The 19,076-nt window shown below is 35.2% G+C and overlaps 2 protein-coding genes across 2 annotated transcripts in view; one reads left to right on the forward strand and one right to left on the reverse strand.

The window, feature by feature from the left end:
* Positions 1-19,076, forward strand: part of LOC136801405 (katanin-interacting protein-like) — a 118,779-nt gene that overhangs the window by 55,691 nt on the left and 44,012 nt on the right. The window contains exons 21-27 of the mRNA XM_067058041.1: positions 40-368; positions 912-1,065; positions 1,616-1,757; positions 2,575-2,765; positions 3,186-3,337; positions 4,021-4,115; positions 4,707-4,746. Of these exons, the coding sequence (XP_066914142.1) occupies positions 40-368; positions 912-1,065; positions 1,616-1,757; positions 2,575-2,765; positions 3,186-3,337; positions 4,021-4,115; positions 4,707-4,746 (1,103 nt within the window). The remainder of the gene's footprint in view (positions 1-39; positions 369-911; positions 1,066-1,615; positions 1,758-2,574; positions 2,766-3,185; positions 3,338-4,020; positions 4,116-4,706; positions 4,747-19,076) is intronic.
* Positions 6,644-18,278, reverse strand: LOC136801409 (TNF receptor-associated factor 6-like). Its single transcript, XM_067058045.1, has 13 exons — positions 18,085-18,278; positions 16,183-16,487; positions 15,891-15,930; positions 15,533-15,646; positions 14,896-15,048; positions 14,205-14,267; positions 13,780-14,000; positions 12,800-13,000; positions 11,899-12,009; positions 10,039-10,106; positions 7,911-8,385; positions 7,430-7,517; positions 6,644-7,181 (listed from the first exon to the last, which is right to left on the reverse strand). Coding segments are annotated over exons 2-12 (1,659 nt in total). The 5' UTR covers positions 16,395-16,487; positions 18,085-18,278; the 3' UTR covers positions 6,644-7,181; positions 7,430-7,516.

A 19,076-nucleotide genomic window follows, 5' to 3' on the forward strand; every position in this document is an offset into this window, starting at 1 on the left:
AACAAACAGAAATTCTATGAATTGTGTGTTTTTATACAGAATCTTCAGCAGACAAGCAAAAACATCAACCTGAAGAAGTCTATATCGACGACAGTCTACGCCCTCGTTCACGCCCATCAAGTGGGCGGCGTTCGCAACAAAAACAACACGCATCCTTAACAGTCGATGATGATCTTTTCACCGCACCCAAAGCGCCTCGTTCACGCCCTTCAAGTGGGCGGCGATCACAGTTACTGGAATCAGCATCTCCATCACCAGATCTGTTGGTGGACGATAAAGATGAGGACGTGGAGATTTTATTTGATTTGAACTCTAAACCAAAAAGAGGACGACCCGAACATCTCGCTGATTCTATGGATACCAGCGTAGTAAGAATTTTAGTGTTCTTCTTTTCAGCGATGCTTTTTTCCCTTACACTCTTCAATTTAAGAATAATATTCTAAGACTAATTTGAAAAAATAAGAACAAATGAATAAAAATGCTGAGCCTGGATTTGCTGGATTTCAAGCAGTTTTAGGGTATGAATCCTAAACTTCTTCAATTTCGATCAAAAAATAAGAACACGTTAAGAACAATTTGAGGCTGAAAGTGCTAAGAAAATAAGAACAGCTGAACCTCAACTCTAATTATTCTCCCTTCTGCTCTATCGTCGCTTCTCTTTCCAGAATTTTTAGGATATTACAGTACCTGCAAGGCGGACACAAATTTGTTCGAGTTAAGGAAATTTTCGAGTTATAGAATAAGGCTTCAAGGTATTGTTACCTGAAGGGACGAGAAAACTTGTTCGAGCTTAGGAGACATTTGAGTTATAGAGGTTCGAGATAAAGAGACTCTACTGTACTGGCCTCTCTAAGTCTATTTTTATCTCGATGATCCGTCCAATATATCACTACTCTTCTTTCTTCTTTCAGTCGGTCAATATGACACATCCTTCAAACGAAGGGAGAAGCCAGCGCCAACTCTTCAAAGAAGTCATGGATGTCAACCTTGAACAATCGTTACGATCCATCGATAAATTTAAATTCCATCATCTTGGACGTATCCATGACAACCTAGCCGAAGAAGGTATTACCGTAGTCTACACTTCCAGTAGTCTACACTTCCAGTAGTCTACACTTTCAGGTCTATAGGTCGCTACTAGCGATCCCCCAACGGGTATGGGCTTTTTAATTGGATTAAGAATTGGAAGTTTTAACAAAAGACGTTTTTCATGTTACTTCACTTTTAATAAGCATCGCCGCCCTTTAATGAGCACCGCCCTTCAATGAGCGCCGAGACGTAAAAAGAGGCGTTCTCTAAAGACCGCCCCACCGGTGCTTACTGATGAAATAGGGTAATTCTGGGTGTCATATGTTAAATATTTGCTCTCGTAGTAGTAGCGTGATTGAAGCTAAACCTGAAGTGTCTTGCCTGTCACAGCTGTACTAAAAGTGACCTGCGGGGCATAAATAGCTCTTTATTATCGGGATCTTTTGAAAAACCTCGGCTAGGGAGGCCTCTGTAATCACCTTCTTGAATCATTACTGTACCTTATTGGAGAAAACTTCGTCGGAAAAAGAGTGACAAATGCACTTAAGGAATAATTAAAACACAATTTTTTTCTTTTATAAAATAGAGGACCAGTTGATTGGCTCGCTTCTTCAACCAATGAAACGTGAGGATCATCAACGCTTATTGGACGACAATAATGATGACGTCACGATGACGTCACATTCGATTGAAGTCGAAGAAGAGGAGGAAATGCAAGTAGATGAAAAGTAAGTCTGTTTAATGCTTTCTTTCACTTTTCAGTATATTGCAATACAGTCAACTCTCTCTCTAATTCGAACCTATATCATTCGAATCTTTCTGCAACTCGAACTAAAATATCAGTCCCCTCAGCTGGAAAGTGGTTTGAATTACTTTGTATAAATTACTCTCTGATATCTTGCAGTCAACTCTCTCTAATTCGAACCTCTATTATTCGAATGTTACTGCAGTTTGAACTGAAATATTCGTCCCCTCAGCTAGAAATTAGTATAAAATACTTTTTGTAGTTTGGAAAAAGTGACTTTTAATCTAACAGCTGTTATTATAACATCCGATAGGTTACATTACAATACGGTTGGGTGTTAGGAATAACATAATTGTCACAGCCTGATCGAATCCTTAATACTTTAGCAGAATTAAGATATCATTGTTTAAGATTTTGGGAATTCACTTTTTTCCTTGGTTTTTCAACGGTTCTGCTGGCTGGTCAGAAGAAAACATGTGAGCCACTGTGATCACTTCATTGTAATACATAAGGACAAAATTCATGAACTATTTTACCGCTTTCGACATAATATTTTAAAGGGACATAAAAGTACTGACGAAATTTGTAAACAAACCGTTTACAGCGGGATACAAAATCAAAACAAATGTCACATGTCAAAATAAAAAAAATGGCCGATTTTGATTGTTTCAACTGTTTTACAAGTTTGTTTTGGACACGTGATTTTAATTGTTCTCTTTGATGACACGTGGTTCGCGCAATGTTTACATTTTACTACTTTTATGTCTCTTTAAGTAACAAAGTTTTTTCTCTACTCATAGTAGCCCACGCTTCGAGATTCCACTTCTACCGAAAGGTAAAGAACTCATCATCAACATCAAGACAACATGGGGCGATAAGCATTATGTTGGTTTGAACGGAATCGAAGTTTTCATGTCTAACGGCCAACTTGCACCAATCAAGAGTATACAAGCCAACCCGCCCGATATTAACGTCTTACCTGAATATGAAGGTATAAGTCAAAGTCTTTCGCCGTTAATTATTCAAAAGTCTAGTTATCTCAAACTGGGAATAGCTTTTTGTGAGAAGATAACATGTTAAGTAAGCAAGTACACTGACGAGGAAACTTTCTTAACTTAAATTTTTGTTGATAATCTCTACCCTACAGCCTAGTAGTCGTCGTTCTCTCTAGGAGTGGGGCTAAGGAAATTTTCATTCATTCATTCATTCATTCATGTTAAAAACAAGTCTCACTTTTGCCTGGACGAGATTCTTACTTGATCTTCCGTTGCCTATCAATCCAAGACTTCATAATAACGACGCCTTTCTGACACCATCTTCACGCGAAAGCTGAAACTCACTGGGAAAAAGACTATAGGTTTTACTTACCGTCTCAATCCTCCTAATTTCTCTTAATTACTTCTTTTACTAGGTGATCCACGTGTAGTTGCCAACTTGGTTGATGGTTGTTATCTGACCAGGGATGACATGCATCTGTGGTTGGCACCGTATACTACAGAAGGAGATCATTTGGTTGCTATAGAGTTTGAAGAAGAAGTCACTGTATCCATGATCAGAGTTTGGGTAAATGTCCGCAAATTCAACCTCAAATGTCTAACAAACCGTTGAAACCTACTTTAATGGGATAAATTTTCACGTGGATTAAATTTCGCGGATTTGGATGTCATCCGCGAAATTATAAGTCCCAATGGAAATTTCGAAAGTTCTTATCCGAGAAATAATTTTGAGGAAAAAACTCGAAAATTTTCAAATAACTTCTTATAAAATGTTTACTGGCATCAAAGAAGCGCTAATAATGCGTATTTGATAACCAACATGCATAATTTGGCGTAAAAAGGCACAGAGTAGTGAAAATATTGTCTCCCTATTGTTCCATTTGCGAAGTTACATTCTCGGTCAATATATATTGATAATTTTGGTTAATTCCTCGTTTTTAGCAATTTAATGTTTGGGTGAGAAAGTCGCTTTTGGGCTAATTGATAAATTTATTCGGATTTTTCAATTCGGGAGGGGTAGATAGACAAAGATAAACTGTCTCAAGAGGTTCTCAGTCGAAGTGACTTCTCAATTCTAGATTGCTAGTATTCTATTTGTTAGGGTTGTGAAGTAGTTACGTAGTATGATTCAAGACAATAAATACACAAAATATTCTAAAGCCTTTGGTATTAGAAAGGAGTGTTTTAACCTCTAGTAAATATGATCGGAAGCTGTATTAATATTACTTTCTTTCTAACCTGTTTTCACAGAACTACAACAAATCACGTATCCATTCATCGAGAGGCGCTCGCTTCGTTGAAATGGCTTTGGACGGAAAACTCGTTTTCATAGGGGAGATTGCAAGGTAAAACAGCAAAATTGATTTATAACCCAGATTTTTTTGTTATACATGTCTGAATGCAAAACTTGGAAAAACTCTTCTTCGGAAAGTACGAGAGGTATTTTTCCGTAAAAAGTTAAGAATATTCATATGATAGAATGAAAAAACACCATTCTTATAAAAAAAACGGGTATATGAACATGGTCTTAATGAAGAAGATGGTCAGTATGTGACGACGCCCTTCTGGAAACCAATGTTCTAAGTAAATTTCTCTTGTATGGAATAGGGTTATGTCGGGAGTTTTCTAGAGGCAACTTAAAAATTCCCAGCGGCTAGAAAAAGAACTTCCTTATAAATTCAGCACCAGTTCCCTTTAAAGTCGACCGCACCGTTAAGGGTTGTATTGAAAAAAGATTTCTTAGTCTATAATCGGTTTCTATGATGCGCGAGTTTTGTTGATTAAAAAAAACAGGGATGGAGAAGGGGGAGGGGGTACTTTGTAATAAGATCGGGAGGGTTTGAAAAATGAGAAATCTGCAAACGGGGTTGGTGGCTTGTTGGTAACAAAAGGTTACTTGCTTTGCTTCAACATTTCTTCTTTATTTTCTCTTTCAGAGCGAGTGGAGTTTTATCTGCTGAAGACCCTTATGGTGACGTAAGAATTCTTTCTGCATTTTTTAGATTTGATTTTTGGTTTCGTTTCACTGTTTTAAAGTTTTAGGAATTCTAACAACATCTTTGCCGCCTTATAAGGACCTTGTAAGTACAAATATAAATCCTTGTCAAGGGTGTTTGTATTTTATGCTGCGTTGGTGACTTTCGATTTCTTTTCATTTCGTTTCTACTATTTGTACTTTTTATTTGAGTTTGTTTCATTTCAACAAATTTTTGACTGGTTACTTACGGTGCTCTGTTTGTACCGAGAAAGGGCGCGTTTATTTGAGGGGCGTTCTTTAATAACTTTTACTTTAGGGAGGGGTCGTTTATTCGAAGTAATACGGTAACTTCGAATAAACGCTCTGGACGTTTATTAAATCTGTTATTTTTGAGGGCAGTTAATTCGAGGGTGCGTTCAAAAAAAACCGTTTATTCGAGGGTGCGTTCAAAAAAAGGGCGCGTCTATTCGAAGTTATTCGGTAAAAACTGCTTCTGATACGAACGATTGCCTTATTTGACATTTTTTGTAATTTTGATTGATACAAGGGGCTACATACAGTAGGAGCGTGCCATTTATCAGCATAGACTTTTACGTAAAAACCTTTTCTTTCTCCTATCAAGAATTAAAGGTTTTATTTTTACACAAGTATGTTTCCGTTTCATATCAGACACATATTTCATATCAGGACAGTGTCTTCCTATTGTTATATTATGCTGATATAAGCAAAAAAATTTTTTTATTTTTCACTTTCTGACCAATCTTGCTCCACATCCGTGTCAATCCGATGTGAAAAAGCTTGTGAATTAAAATTGACGAGTAAGCAAACGATATCACTCTTATTTAAAAACAAAACCTTTGTGTGTGTTTTATTTAACAACGATTCGAATCATGATTAAATTTTTAAACGTCTAAATCACCCGTTCCGCCTGTGGTTAATAACGTGGCGTTACGTCTTGCTGGTAGAGCTACTTCTGATGTTGTTCCGTACGGTATTGGCTATACTCTGAAAGCACAAACAAGGCAAACCGGTACTCGAGTACCGTAAAAAATATTTTACTACCGTCTCACCCTACAAATATTGGTTGCTGGCAGCCCTTGTGTATGTTATACAGTGGAACCTCTAATTAGCGGACACCATCGGGGAGTAAGCAAAGTGTCCGTTAATTGGAGGTGTCCGCTTTTTGGAGACTGTTTTAGTGGCGTTTGTTAATAAAGGGGGAATAGGTTGTGTCCGCTATTTAGACAGTGTCCGCTTTTTGGAGTGTCTGTTAATTAGAGGTTACACTGTACTTTATCAGACTAAATTTTCCCGAAAACTTATTATGTGTTACCCAGATATTTCAACGGCAAACTTATTTGAAAAATGTCTCCGCTCACTCCGCTCTTTACAGATACCTTATCGGCCCTTTTTACACCGGCCCTTGTTGGCGTTATTTTTGGGCTCGTAGCGTAATAAGGGCAAAGATTTAGCAATTTTAACCTAAAAACGGCGTTAATTTGTATCACTTTTTGTCAATTAAAAGGATTTTATGGTTCGAAAACGAAAATTCTCCTTTGTTTTCCTCCATATTTAAAACTTCAGTGAAATATCTGATATATTTAAAAATCGGTGATTTTCGATGGAATTTTCAACAGTTTACTACTGAAAATGACATTTTAATGCAAAATTTTAGTCATTATTTACTAATTTGAAGCAGAAGTAGCCATTTTTACAAATTTTGGCGTTATTATCGGCCCTAATTGGCGTAAGCCCAAAATCAGGTAGTGGCGTAATAAGGGCCGGCGTAAAAAGGGCCGGCGTAAAAAGGGACAATAAAGTAAACAAATTTGAAACTTAAACAGGGAGAATCGGTAAAAATACGGGTTTTTAATTTCTAAGTTCCTCTAGCTAGGGAGTGATCACGTGTTTGAGCCAATGAAAAGTTGCGGTGAGGAGTGGGATAAAAATGTAATTATTTTTCACCCCTTCCCTTTTCACGAATTATACACAGAAATTAATTTGCTTGTGGAACTCGAGACTGAGAGTTCAAATAGCACTATATTGGATAAAAAATGGGTTATGTACAATAAAATAAAATCGAAGATAAATCTACTTAGCATAAATATTACCAAAAAAGTTTAGTTAAAATGAAAATTTAAGAACTTGATGATAAACAAACGTGTATATGTTTTTTTTCGGACGGACGAGGAGTTTCAATTCGTAATCCATGGCTGGAACATCTTGTGATCAACTTTCATGAATAACGAATCATGTCGAACGGACGGACGGACGGACGGACGGATGGATAGGCGGGTGGATTGACGGGAGGACGGACGTGTGGATATTGGATCAAATTTAAACGTAGCTGCCAAAGATAAATGGCCACATTTTGCGTCAAGTTCCGCTCATTTGCCGAAGTGAAGTTTAACCAAGAGCTTAACCAATCAAAAGCCTGAAAAATATTCAACGAAAATTAAACACTCGATTTCTTAAGGAAATGGACAAGAATACACAGAATATGGAGAAAATAAAAAATTGAAATTTTGAATGTTCTTATAAAAAAAGCTATTGAAAAAAATAATGAAAAGTACGTTATCACATTTCAATGTAATACGAAAAATATGACTTCTCAATTTTAGAAATTCAGCATGCGAAAATTATATGAAAACGCATTTTGGATTAAAAATGAAATTTCAATACCTGCTGTAGTAGTGGAATGTCTGAGTTCAGTGGAAAAGTTTGATGAAATCAACAACCATCAATCAATCAATCAATCAATCAATCAAATCTACAAGATAAAGAAGAGAAAAAGAATAATTGAATAATTGTTTGTTTCGTAAAACCTTGTCTGTACACAAACCCAATATCTACGGCTAATTTCAAAATTCACTACGCTACGATAATCGTGAGATACACTCTGGTACAGAGTACGTAAAACCCTGTTGAGAGGTATATAGGCTTGAAAAACTGTTCAAAAGTCAATTTAATATGATTTCCCATTTCGTGTGTCTAATTTGAAACGTATCGGAAAGTAGCCAAAAAAACTTCCGAAACACCAAGGAATTAAAATCTACCTTTTATCACCATCCATTATGTGAACGATTTTTTTTGGTTCAAAAGAATGAACATTTCGCCGATCCTATCCTAAATAAAAACATGAAAAAGTGGATATTTTTCTTACCAAGACGAACGAAACGATCGAAAGATTTCTTCGGTAACACCATCACAAGCACCATATTCATCAGGGCGTTGACCATCATCATTTTTCAATTCATGATTCGCTCCATTGGCCAACAACCATCTGATGACGTCATGTTTGTTCCAACTTACTGCAAAATGCAACGGTGTTTGTTTCCATTTGTCTCTTCCATCGATCAACATTTTGATGGTTTGTTGATCAAACTTTTCCAAATGACGAACTTTTCCATGATAACCAACATAATGAAGAACGTTCCAACCATCATTGTCCACGAGTGAAAAATCTTGAGGACATTCCATCAAGTGAACGAAAACGTCGAAACGATCTTCAAGAACAGCCCACATGAGAAGTGTCTGACCATAACCACCATAACGCAACGAGTTGACGATGTTCGGATTTTGTTGGAAAATTTCTTCGAATTTCGCGAATTTCTTTTCGCGCAAAATTTTCCAAACATCTGAAGAGAAAGTGAAGAAATTCAAACTTTTCACGCGGAAAAAAAATTTTCAAAAAAAAAATGAACCTCAATATCTCAGGAACTAAAAATACTTTGAAGTTGAAATTTTGCAAACAGAACGAGAAAAATATTTCCGAATTGATGGCGAAATAATTTTGAATTTTGAATGAAAGCTTTTTGCTCAGCAAGAAATCATTTTTATCCGTGACAGAAGAAAATTTTTCCACTTTAAAAAATCGAACATCGAGATCTCAGAAACTAAGAATACTTTGAAGCTGAAATTTTCCAATCTTAACAAGAAAAATATTTCCGAATTGATGGCAAAAAAATTTTGAATTTTAGATGAGTACTTTTTTCTCAGTGCGAAATCATTTTTATTCATAAAGATACGAAATTTCCACTTTAAAAATCGAACCTCGACATCTGGGGAACTAAAAATATTTTCAAAGTAATTTTTTTCATAAAGAAAGGAAAAAAAGATGTTTGAATTATGGCGAATTTTTTTTTGATTTGAATGAAAACTGAATTGAAAAAAACATTTCTGTATTAGCAACTGCTAATCATTCGAGAAAAAATGTCTTTTGTCAGAATGGAATTCCATAAATTGAGAAGTTGACGAATTCAACAAAGGCAAATAAATGTAAAGAATGTCAATGATTGTCAAATGATTTTAGAAATTTCACGTTTTGTCTCTTCACTTTTAAAAACATTTTTCTTTCTTAAATTTCAGTTTAATCTGGGTGAATGATAAAATGACAAGTTTCATATTTTAAACCTTTGATTGGCACTTTTATTGCAACGAGCTTTTTCCATTATTAAAGGGATAATCAGATGGTTTGTAATATTTGGCATGTGGGATCCTTCTATTGTCCTGAGCAAAATCTCAAAATATTTTTGCATAGATATTTTCCAGTCTAGATATTTAAGTTACAAGTTTTTGGCTTTTAGGATGAAAACAATATAATTTCAACGTAAGAACCCTTTAAGAACCCATTTTCTAAAATTTCAAATTTTGATATCTCGATTTTGGAAAATTGTTACACAAAAATACTTTGAGGTTTTACTAAATACCACAGAAGGTTTCTGTAAACTAAAACCATCTGATTATCCCTTTAAGCATAACATCTATTTAAACTGTGTGACCTCGATATAAAAACATCAATCATCCACACCCATAAAACAACCCTCTCCATCCTCATAAAAAACTAACTCATTCTTTGAGCGTTAAAATTTTCTACTTTTATACGAGCCGAGGAGAAGAAAAAAAATGAAATCAACATTATGAATGAATTTGTTTGATTGACGACTCCCTTGTGTATATTCATGTCTTTTATAAGAATATTAAAAGTTTTGAAGCCTTCGGATACTCTCAATTTTTTACGTTTTGAGTCTAAAATTATTCTTAAAACTTCCTTATTTTCACCATTTTGTAAGTGTTTTTGTACAATATCCGAAGAAGTTGGGTGCTTTTTTAGAGCATGTATAGTCCTAAACTTGCTCTTAATATTTTGGTTATTAAAGCCTTATGTTCTTACATATTTTGTTCTTATAAAAAAAGTTTAAAATAAATTTAATCGTAATCAACCAATAAGATTTTGAGACCTCCTTTTTTTATTGAGAGATGTGAAAAATCAATTGTAAAATTCAACTTACCATCAAACGTCAGCGCTTCATCACCGTGGAACACTATCTCATGAATTTTCTTTCCGTCCCATTCGGCTCTAAAAATACCATGGAATAATTTGATAACACAAGTAGATCGTGCTACATTCGGGTACCTAATAAGCGTCCTCCGCTAATTAATTTTTCGAAGATTTTCCACACATTCTTATGCCATCTTTTTGGGAAATGATTTTTGAAAGTTCCCACTTTTGCCCTAATTCTGCATCATCATTATTAATATTAATTCTGTACTATCCTACTTTTCAAAAATTTTCCACCCAGGACATTTTCATTCCAACCCACTCCCCCCGCTTATTCCAAACCCCCCGTTTGTTAGATACCCGAGAGTACTCGAATTTGGAGGCAAAAATTAGCTTGATAAGTAAAATATTATAGTCTGAAAAGCTCTTTTTTATACGAATATACTAATAGAATTAATCATAGAATGTTCATGATGAAATTGGCTGCAAAATTAAGAATTCAGTATGCTAAAAATACCACCATCATTGAATTTGGCAACTTACTCTTAGGTTCCAAATAAACGCCCCCCCCCCTGCTTGTTAATCTTTTTCGAAAATTTTCCAACCCCACCCCCCCCCCCTTATAAGGACTCTCCGTTTATTAATTTTATAATTTATTTTTTATTTTTAATTAAGTCCCCTTATTTTGCTTCAAAAAGCCTGAATTTAGCCTTTATTTACCTTATTTTTGAGTTTTCAGAAGTACAATTTCCAACCTCCCCGGTAATTAGGCCCCCGTTTATTTGGAACCTAAGAGTACTTATTTCTCTTGAACATTATACAAACCTCGAATTTGACAAACCCCTCAAAGAATTGGGATGTAAAAGTAGAATTGATATAAAAAGAGTATATAAAACCTAATAATAAAGAGCGAATACTTAACAATCTATTTTATAAGATTTTAAGCTGATAGATAGCGTATGAAATACGTAAAATGGAGTCAATCTCGGCAATATTGATCAGGCTTAAGATTATAAGATTAGGCTTATCTTACGATCATAGTCACATCACCCCCCCCCCCCCCCATCAATATTTTGCAAAGTAATTTTTTTTTACTTTGAAAAAATCTTATATATATACCGTTTAGAGGGGTAAAATAAGGTTGAAAAGTCAAAAATTTTCTTCGTCGCCCGACATATTTTTTTGACCCCTCAATTCGATTCGCACGTCGGGGCCATGAGTCATTATAAAAAACCCCGGTCTGGCAATGTATTGTTTTAGTTTCTTGTTCAATTTTCTTTAGTTACAAACAGAAGACAAGTTGCGATTTGTATACTTTTTTATCACGTTACCGAAATCTCCTCTTGGGATTGGTCTATTTTCTAATCACATGATCAAAAAGTTTGCAAAATAAATCGATTTCGGTAAGTAAGCTCTATCTTTTAACAATAAAAAGAGACAAAAGCCTTCCAGACCAGTGTTTTTATAATGACTATGATGATGTTCTCATTGTTTATCTTATGAATTGCTCTTATAAAGCGACAGTTGGGCAGTGAAAGAGCATCCAGCTACGGTGCGCAAAGTCGTGGGTTCAATCCCCGGCCAAAAGACTTAGTACTCGATGCCTCTCAGCTTTATGCTCAGCAATTGAGAGAAAGATCAAGGATGAATGGAGCAATCCAAGTAGAAAATGTGTCGCCCACCCCTACCTTCGGGTAGATAGCTATCGAAAGAGGAGCCTTTGGGTCTCCACCGACTGTGGTCGAAGACTTACCTCCTAGCCTTTGTCGTGATTTGTTTTTTATTTCAGGTCTAAGAATATATCTTCTGTTTTATGAATTTCATTCTGAATTTTTTTATAAAGCTGGTTCTAATAAAAAGCACTACTCACGTTGTTGGTTGGGCAGGCTTTGGTAGCGGCTTTGGTAACGGCTTTGGTAGCGGCTTTGGTAGCGGCTTTGGTAGCGGTTTTGGTTTTGTTACCTGTTGTTTCTCTCCGAGTCTGTTCAGTGAAAAAGATATAATACAATACATTACAATTTAACTCAATTCAAATCTATTCCTCTTCATTTTAAAGTTTCGGTACATGAAATTGTTAGTAAGGGAAGCGGGATGAGTCTAACCAATACTTGATTAAATCTGAATTAAATACAAGAAAAAGTTATGCAAATTACCATTATATTTTAAAAGTTATGACACCTGTATTACGTATTTTAAATGATTCCAGTCTAACTAGACTTTGTGCAGGTCAGGTTGAACTAAAATCTACGACATTTGCACTGCCTAAAGATAACGTTAGCATGAAACGCCTTGTGAGCTAGTTCTTTATTTCTCTATAGATTTTGTTATAGGTTTTTCATAGTTTTTCATAATTTGTAAGTCTATCCCAGATCCAGAATTAGTCGGAAAAGTTTCCGATCTTTAAAATGTAGTCTGTTAATTAGAGAGACGAAATGATACAATATTTTACAGTATTTGTAGTATGCAGCAATAAGAAGTAAATATACTTAGATCTTCCTGCAATCCGTGCCATAATATATTTGCACTTTTGGCTAATTTACCATTTTTCGAAAATTGAAGTTCGAGCGAGAATGTCAATTTCAGGCCCTCAACTTGATTTCATCGATTATTTCGATCTGGGAGGGATTTATTGGTTTCTAGGCTATATTTCAAGCCCTACTGGACCATTTTTAAACTTTTGGATCCTCAGATCCTAAGGTCGTTAGTCTTAAGTCTAGCGTTAAAACTCAGAGTTAAAACTCTACCCTTCGAACCTACTTTAGAGCACTTACAAATCGATTGTGGTTTCAAAACACCCCGGTGAATTTCCCTTTTTTGCCAAGCATTTTGTCCCTGATTGTGTGTCCATTGGTATTTCCTTCCCTTCAAGCTCCGTAATGCGTTCGCTTTGTGACAAAACCCTCGTTTTCAGTATTCCAATCTCTTTGTCCTTCTCTGCCAATAACCAATCCTTTCCGGCCAAAGATTCGTCTCTATTATAAAAAGGAATTATTTCAACTCCAAAATTCCCCTGTATTGCTGAAATATTGCAAATCGAGCTGACAATATATTGCGGACACATTTTCAATATATTGTCAACACTCAACAATATATTCTCGACATATTGCCTGCTAACAATATTTTGTGTAGTGTATAGGACTGTAAATAGCCCTTTAGCCAATTGAATTTAAAAAAAAAGTTATGCAAATTACCATCATCCCTTTAACAGTTATTGCATTATCATTAGCCCGGGGCCCACTTGAAGCTTTTTATTTAGACTGGATGGCCCAATTAAGTGGCCCGGTATGATATGGTAATATGTTTTTGCCTAGGCAAACAGTCCGCCAGATTTTAGTTGTTTTTGGAAGGTAAAAACAGTATGAAGCAATGTTTTTATTTGGGAATAAGGGATTGCAAATCTGTTATTGATGTTTGTTTCAAATTTTTGATTATATCTCTCAACTCCAAGTAGTTTTATTGTTATTTGGATTTTTAACATTTTCTCTCAAAATGGCGACCTAGTGAAACGCCTCTAGTCTACTTCACTGGACTCAGCGTCATAATAAATTATCAAAAAGCAAAGTTCAGCCAAAAGTAGACTATAGTCTACGTTAACATATGACACCTACAGGTTTTTCATGATTTGTAAGTCTATCCTAGAGCCAGAATAAGTGGGAAAAGTTTCCGATCTTTAAAATGTAGTCTGTTAATTTAAGTGACGAAATGATACAACACTGTATTTGTAGTATGCATCAAGAAAAAGTAAATATACTTATAACACATGGGGATGTCCATTGGTATTTCCTTCCCTTCAAGCTCCATAATGCGTTCGCTTTGTGACAAAACCCTCGTTTTCAGTACTCCAATCTCTTTGTCCTTCTCTGCCAATGACCAATTATTTTCGGCAACAATTCTGTCATAATGAGCTTTAACAAGTTCGATATGACGTCTTGCTGAATTGGCGAGGTGACGCTCCATGTGCCGTTTGTGAATCTAGAAAAAAAACGAAACCATGTGAAATTCTCTCTGAAATTCTAAAGAATTTGTCCCTTAGTGATTTTGAAATTATCCTTAAAAAGGTAGGGTCCCGTCCTGGAAATAATTTGGTTTTCACTATGCTCCATCACTAGTGCTTCATTTTTTCAGTTTCTTTTTTAAGCTGATTTAGCTAGACAATACAGACACTAGGTCGTATACCATTTCATGGCAACCATATTGCCAATAATCGCATGGCACCTTGCACTCTTCATCTTCGTGTTTCTAAGGTGAAAAAAGAAAATATTTTACATTGTCATATCTCTGTAGTAAAAAATACCCTAAATAAAATCATTTCAATTCCTCTGATAGTCTATCGCCCATAGGTTATCTTGTACTTAGTATAGGAGCGATATCCAAATGGTTGGCTTCAGCGTTACAAAAAGCAAAGATCAGCGGCTCGAACCCATGTTTCTTCCAATGTTCGGTTCCTTTCATAGATAGCCGAACCGGCTAGCCGTGAGCCCCGTAAAAACAAGCGAAATTCTGTCTTAAATTCCTAGATTACTGGACTATCCATATAAAATATAGTTAGTATCTACCTATGTATAACAGGGTTCTTATTTCGATTGAAACTCTCATTTCAGATGCTAAATGCTAAATTTCGTTTCATGCTTTCTCCTAAAGTTTCTCGTTTTTAAAATTTGTAAATAGCTTTTTGACCGCCCTCAACTCAGATACTAAATTCAAATTGACTAATTTCCCTCTTATGGAATTACGAATCCTGAGTAGTAAAAGCAACCCCTCTTTCTAAACATTTTCTTGTTTTCTGCAAACCCCTTACCTCGGGACCATCTTCAACCGTCCCTTTTTCGGGTTTTTGGAGATCTTATCAAAAATGCACTTGTTATACCTTTTTGTTGATGAACCTGTACTGGGCGCCACATGTTGTGCAATTAACCAAACGATGTGTACACGTCAACTTGTGTCCTTCCTTTTCATGACGGGCGACTTTTTGATTACATAGACGACATCTGACGTTTCTGAATGCACACTTTTTGCGGTGCTAGTTTGTTTAAAAGAAAATCGTATATGAATTACTCCAATTTAATGTTTTAGGTCGTATTCATGATATTCATGACGTAATTTTTTTACGGAAACACCCAAGTTTTGCAGGTAGTGGCAACTTTAAACTAGAGAAAAATTCTCCAAAATTTACCACTACTTGCAAAGACCGGGGTGTTTTCGTGGAAAAGATTACGTCACGAATATCATGAATTAAGAATCGTACTTCGAATTATCTTATATGATCATTACCTGCCAATAGAGTTACATTTGTATATTAATTACCTACCAATAGAGTTACATTTGTAAATTAAAAGAGTCACGAGTAACGACGAAAACTCTGTAAAGAAAACTCTGTAAAGTTTATATTTAAGTTAAAGCGTTCTCGTTCTTTGTTAAAAGTGTAAAGGAACCTGAAACATAACTTTTATGCTCAAACACCAAAATCATTTAAGTTAAAGCGTTCTCGAAAAACATGAACTGACCTGCTGCTTGTAATCATCAATGGAGCCTTGCCAGGTGCAGCCTTTCTCGTGTTGCTTGCAGTGAGCTAGTCTTTCGTGCTTGATTTTTCGGTCAATGTACGGACTTTCATGTTTCTGAAAATTAATTGATTGACCATTCTTAACATTACTTCAATCGTTGCATAGATTGCACCCCTCTTTTTAATAGGGAAGAACAGCAAATTTTATGGGGACTTTTGTAGTGGGTTGGTTTTGAAAATCATTCACTTGTTCGCAAACTTTCTTGAAAAGGGTCTTTAAAACCCAGTTTAAAAAGTGATGAAATTTCCTTGAATTGGTTTATTATAGAACTTGAAAAAGATAAGAATTCATTATCTACCTTTGTCTTGTCATATGCCGTTTGACATTCGCAGCAAGCCCTGAAAACGGATGGATTATTTGTTCTTATAAAACTCCAAGTCAACTAAATATTTCGTTAGAGGGTGTCGGAGGTACGACAATAAATAAATCAGGCTCGGCTGTTCTTATTTATTTTGTTGATTTCCTGGTTTCAATGTTCTTTCATTTTTACAAAAAAAGCCTTCATGTTTTCACTATCAAATAAGATATCAAAAAAAAAACTACCCCTTTGTCGATACTATTCTTCTTTAGGTAGAAAAAAACATACTTACACTTTTCGTTTTTCCCACTCTTCAATGCAGAATTTGCACCCTGCATGACCACATGGCAGCTCCGTAAGTCCTCTGATCACATAGTGGCAAATGATACATTGCAAATCATTTTCAACAAGTTCAAAATGAAATCCAATGTTTTCGTCTTCTTCGCTAGATGATGAGGAGTAACCGTTCATGTTGTTGTTGTCATGATCACGAGAAGCTGCCATTATTTTTGTCGAGGACAGAGTGCTTTGTGTGATTTTTTATCTTTGAAGATTATAGTTTGTCAAATTGTCAAACGGACAAATGAATTAGTTTACCTGGAAAAATAAAAATTGAAGGAATTTACTGTCAATGTAAATTTTTGTACTCCTCTCGTTGATGTCATCTTTGACAACGATACTTCTATCTACGCCTTCCCAAGGAGACTTGAGTTCCGCCTTTGAGTTCATGACAAGATAGAGGGAGTGCCAGTAAACTCAATGGAGTAAATTGTACGAAAAAGTTAAGAAAAAAAATTTACAACAATGGTTTTTTTAAAATAGATCCAAATCTTTTTATGGTGTTGACTTCAAAATTGCTTTGAAAAAATATTCCCTTGATAGAGTCGATTTAAATGATTCAATAAAATGCATTTTGTTTGCAGTTCATTAAATGCCTTCACATAATGAAATGATTAGTCTTAATTTCGTTCTAAACTGAACCTAATTTGAATGTTGACAATTAAGGTTGAACTTAGCATAGAGCATCAATCAGCTTTTATTATTTTTAAGAGGATTACTCTTAAAGACTCCATGCTGAAGTCGGAATTTAGGAAGTGAAAAGAATGACCGTACTTATGCAATATTGTTTTTAAATGAGAACAAATGACTGCCATCCTAAACTGAACCTAATTTGAATGCTGACAATTAAGGTTGAACTTGGCATAGAGCATCGATCAGCTTTTATTTTTTAAGAGGATTACTCTTAAAGACTTCATGCTGAAGTTGGAATTTAGGAAGCCTAAAAAAATTGCCGTACCTTTTGTGTGCAGATACACTAAATGAAACACATTCACAAAATGGAATGTCTTGTCTATGTATTTCGATTAGTCTTAATTTCGTTCTAAACTGAACCTACTTTGAATGTTCATGGTTGAACTTAGCATAGAGCATCGATTAGCTTTTTTTTTTTAGAGGATTACTCTTAAAGACCCCATGCTAAAGTCAGAATTTAGGAAGTGCAAAAAATTGCCTTACTTAGCAATATTGTATTGTACAATATTTTTAATGAGAACAAATGACTACCGGCCTTTTTGTAGTCTTCACAATAGACAGCTCCAGGCTTTGAGGCCGTAATCTTGAGTAGGAGTTCGAAATGAAAGAAGATATGACGTAGCGTAGCCTTTTTCATACTCTTTGTGAATTTTAAGCAGCAGATCCCATGCTGAAGTCGGAATTTATGAAGCGTACCAAAATTGCCGTACTTATGCAATATTGTTTTTGATTAGAACATCTTCATAATCTTTGTGAATTTTAAGCAGTTTTATATGATCAATTAGTTCATTTCAAACACGGATTCGTTCTTTCATAAATGTCCAGTAATGCCTGAAATATTTCTATTTAAACATTTAGTAAATGACTCTAAATTTTCTACCCAATAAAATTACAGCACTTTTAACTTGGGTCAGATACAAACCAAGAGAGCCAAAAAAGTGTACCCTAAATTTGCCACATAAGTCACCCTGTACGGGACTAAAACTCCAAAAACTTGTTGTTTTAAATACACGCTTTTTTTTATAAGAATTGTGTAAATCCATTTCATAATGAATATTCTTAATCCGCAAAACCTTAAAATATCCTTAAATTTATGTTCTTATACTTAATTCTCATACACTCAATTCTTGTATAAAAATATCCAATTGTGGAGATTACTTACCTCTTTTATTCCCCGAAAACTTTCCAAAAACTCGGTTGACTCGAAATGAATTGGATTTGTCTCGTTACAGTATCTTCTCTCAAATATCAGGAAATCAAGACATCAAAAAGTAAGAACAATTTAAGAACAATGCTGAGTCTTAAATTCAAGTACAGTAAAACCTCTAATTAACGGACACTCTAAAAGGCGGACACCTCTGATTAGCGGACAATTTCATTTTCCCCGGCCGTTCCCTAGTCAAATCCTCATAAAAAAGTTTCTAAAAGGCGGACACTCAATTAGCGGACCCTCTGATTAGCGGACCCTCTGATTAGCAGACAATTTTTTTCGCACGAAATGGCCAAAACCCCTATTTTAGCTCTCCAATTAGCGGACATTGAATATCAAACGGGTCGCAGACGTCCAAAATCGAAAAAAAATTTTTTAGATATTTTTATTTCAAGCACTTATTAGTCTTATTATTCAAATTATTTCTACAAATTTCCAGTTTTCCCTTGACCCATTCAACGAATTGTATTTTCAATTTTGGTGTTATAATTCTAGATTTCCTTTTATTTGCTAAAAACTAATTTGTTGCGTTTTAATAACCTTTTTCTTGTTCTTCTATGGTCTAGTGTCTGCAGATAAGTACTTTAGACCCCAATTTTGTATTTTCGACACCCTGGGATGGCCTAATTTCAAATTGGAGCTCCGAGATCAAAAGTTTCTAATAGGCGGACACTTCTAATTAGCGGACACTGACCCCTTTCCCCGATGGTGGCCGCTAATTAGAGGTTCCACTGTATTCAAAAGTCAAATCAAATTTCACTGGTTCGTATTATAAAACGAGTGTATAACTTTCGCATAAGAAAAGTCAACTTTACATGCATCAACTTTCTGTTATGAACTAATTGTCAGTAAAGGTGAGGTTTGTATTATAAATGTTTTTCTTGTCGGATGGCATTATGGGTAGTTTTAAAACTGCTTTATATCTGTTTTTTAAGCAATAGGAA

Source organism: Clytia hemisphaerica, unplaced genomic scaffold, assembly GCF_902728285.1.
Source record: "Clytia hemisphaerica strain Z4C2 unplaced genomic scaffold, Clytia hemisphaerica genome assembly, whole genome shotgun sequence".
Classification (NCBI taxonomy): Eukaryota; Metazoa; Cnidaria; class Hydrozoa; order Leptothecata; family Clytiidae; genus Clytia; species Clytia hemisphaerica.

Excerpts from the sequence above, each read along its gene's own strand:
- LOC136801409 (XM_067058045.1), bottom strand. The coding sequence starts at position 16,394 with ATGGCAGCTTCTCGTGATCATGACAACAACAACATGAACGGTTACTCC. Across the intron at positions 15,049-15,532 it reads TTGATGATTACAAGCAGCAG|CACCGCAAAAAGTGTGCATT; the intron begins GTCAGTTCATGT and ends TAAACAAACTAG. Across the intron at positions 10,107-11,898 it reads AAGCCTGCCCAACCAACAAC|AGCCGAATGGGACGGAAAGA; the intron begins GTGAGTAGTGCT and ends TGGTATTTTTAG.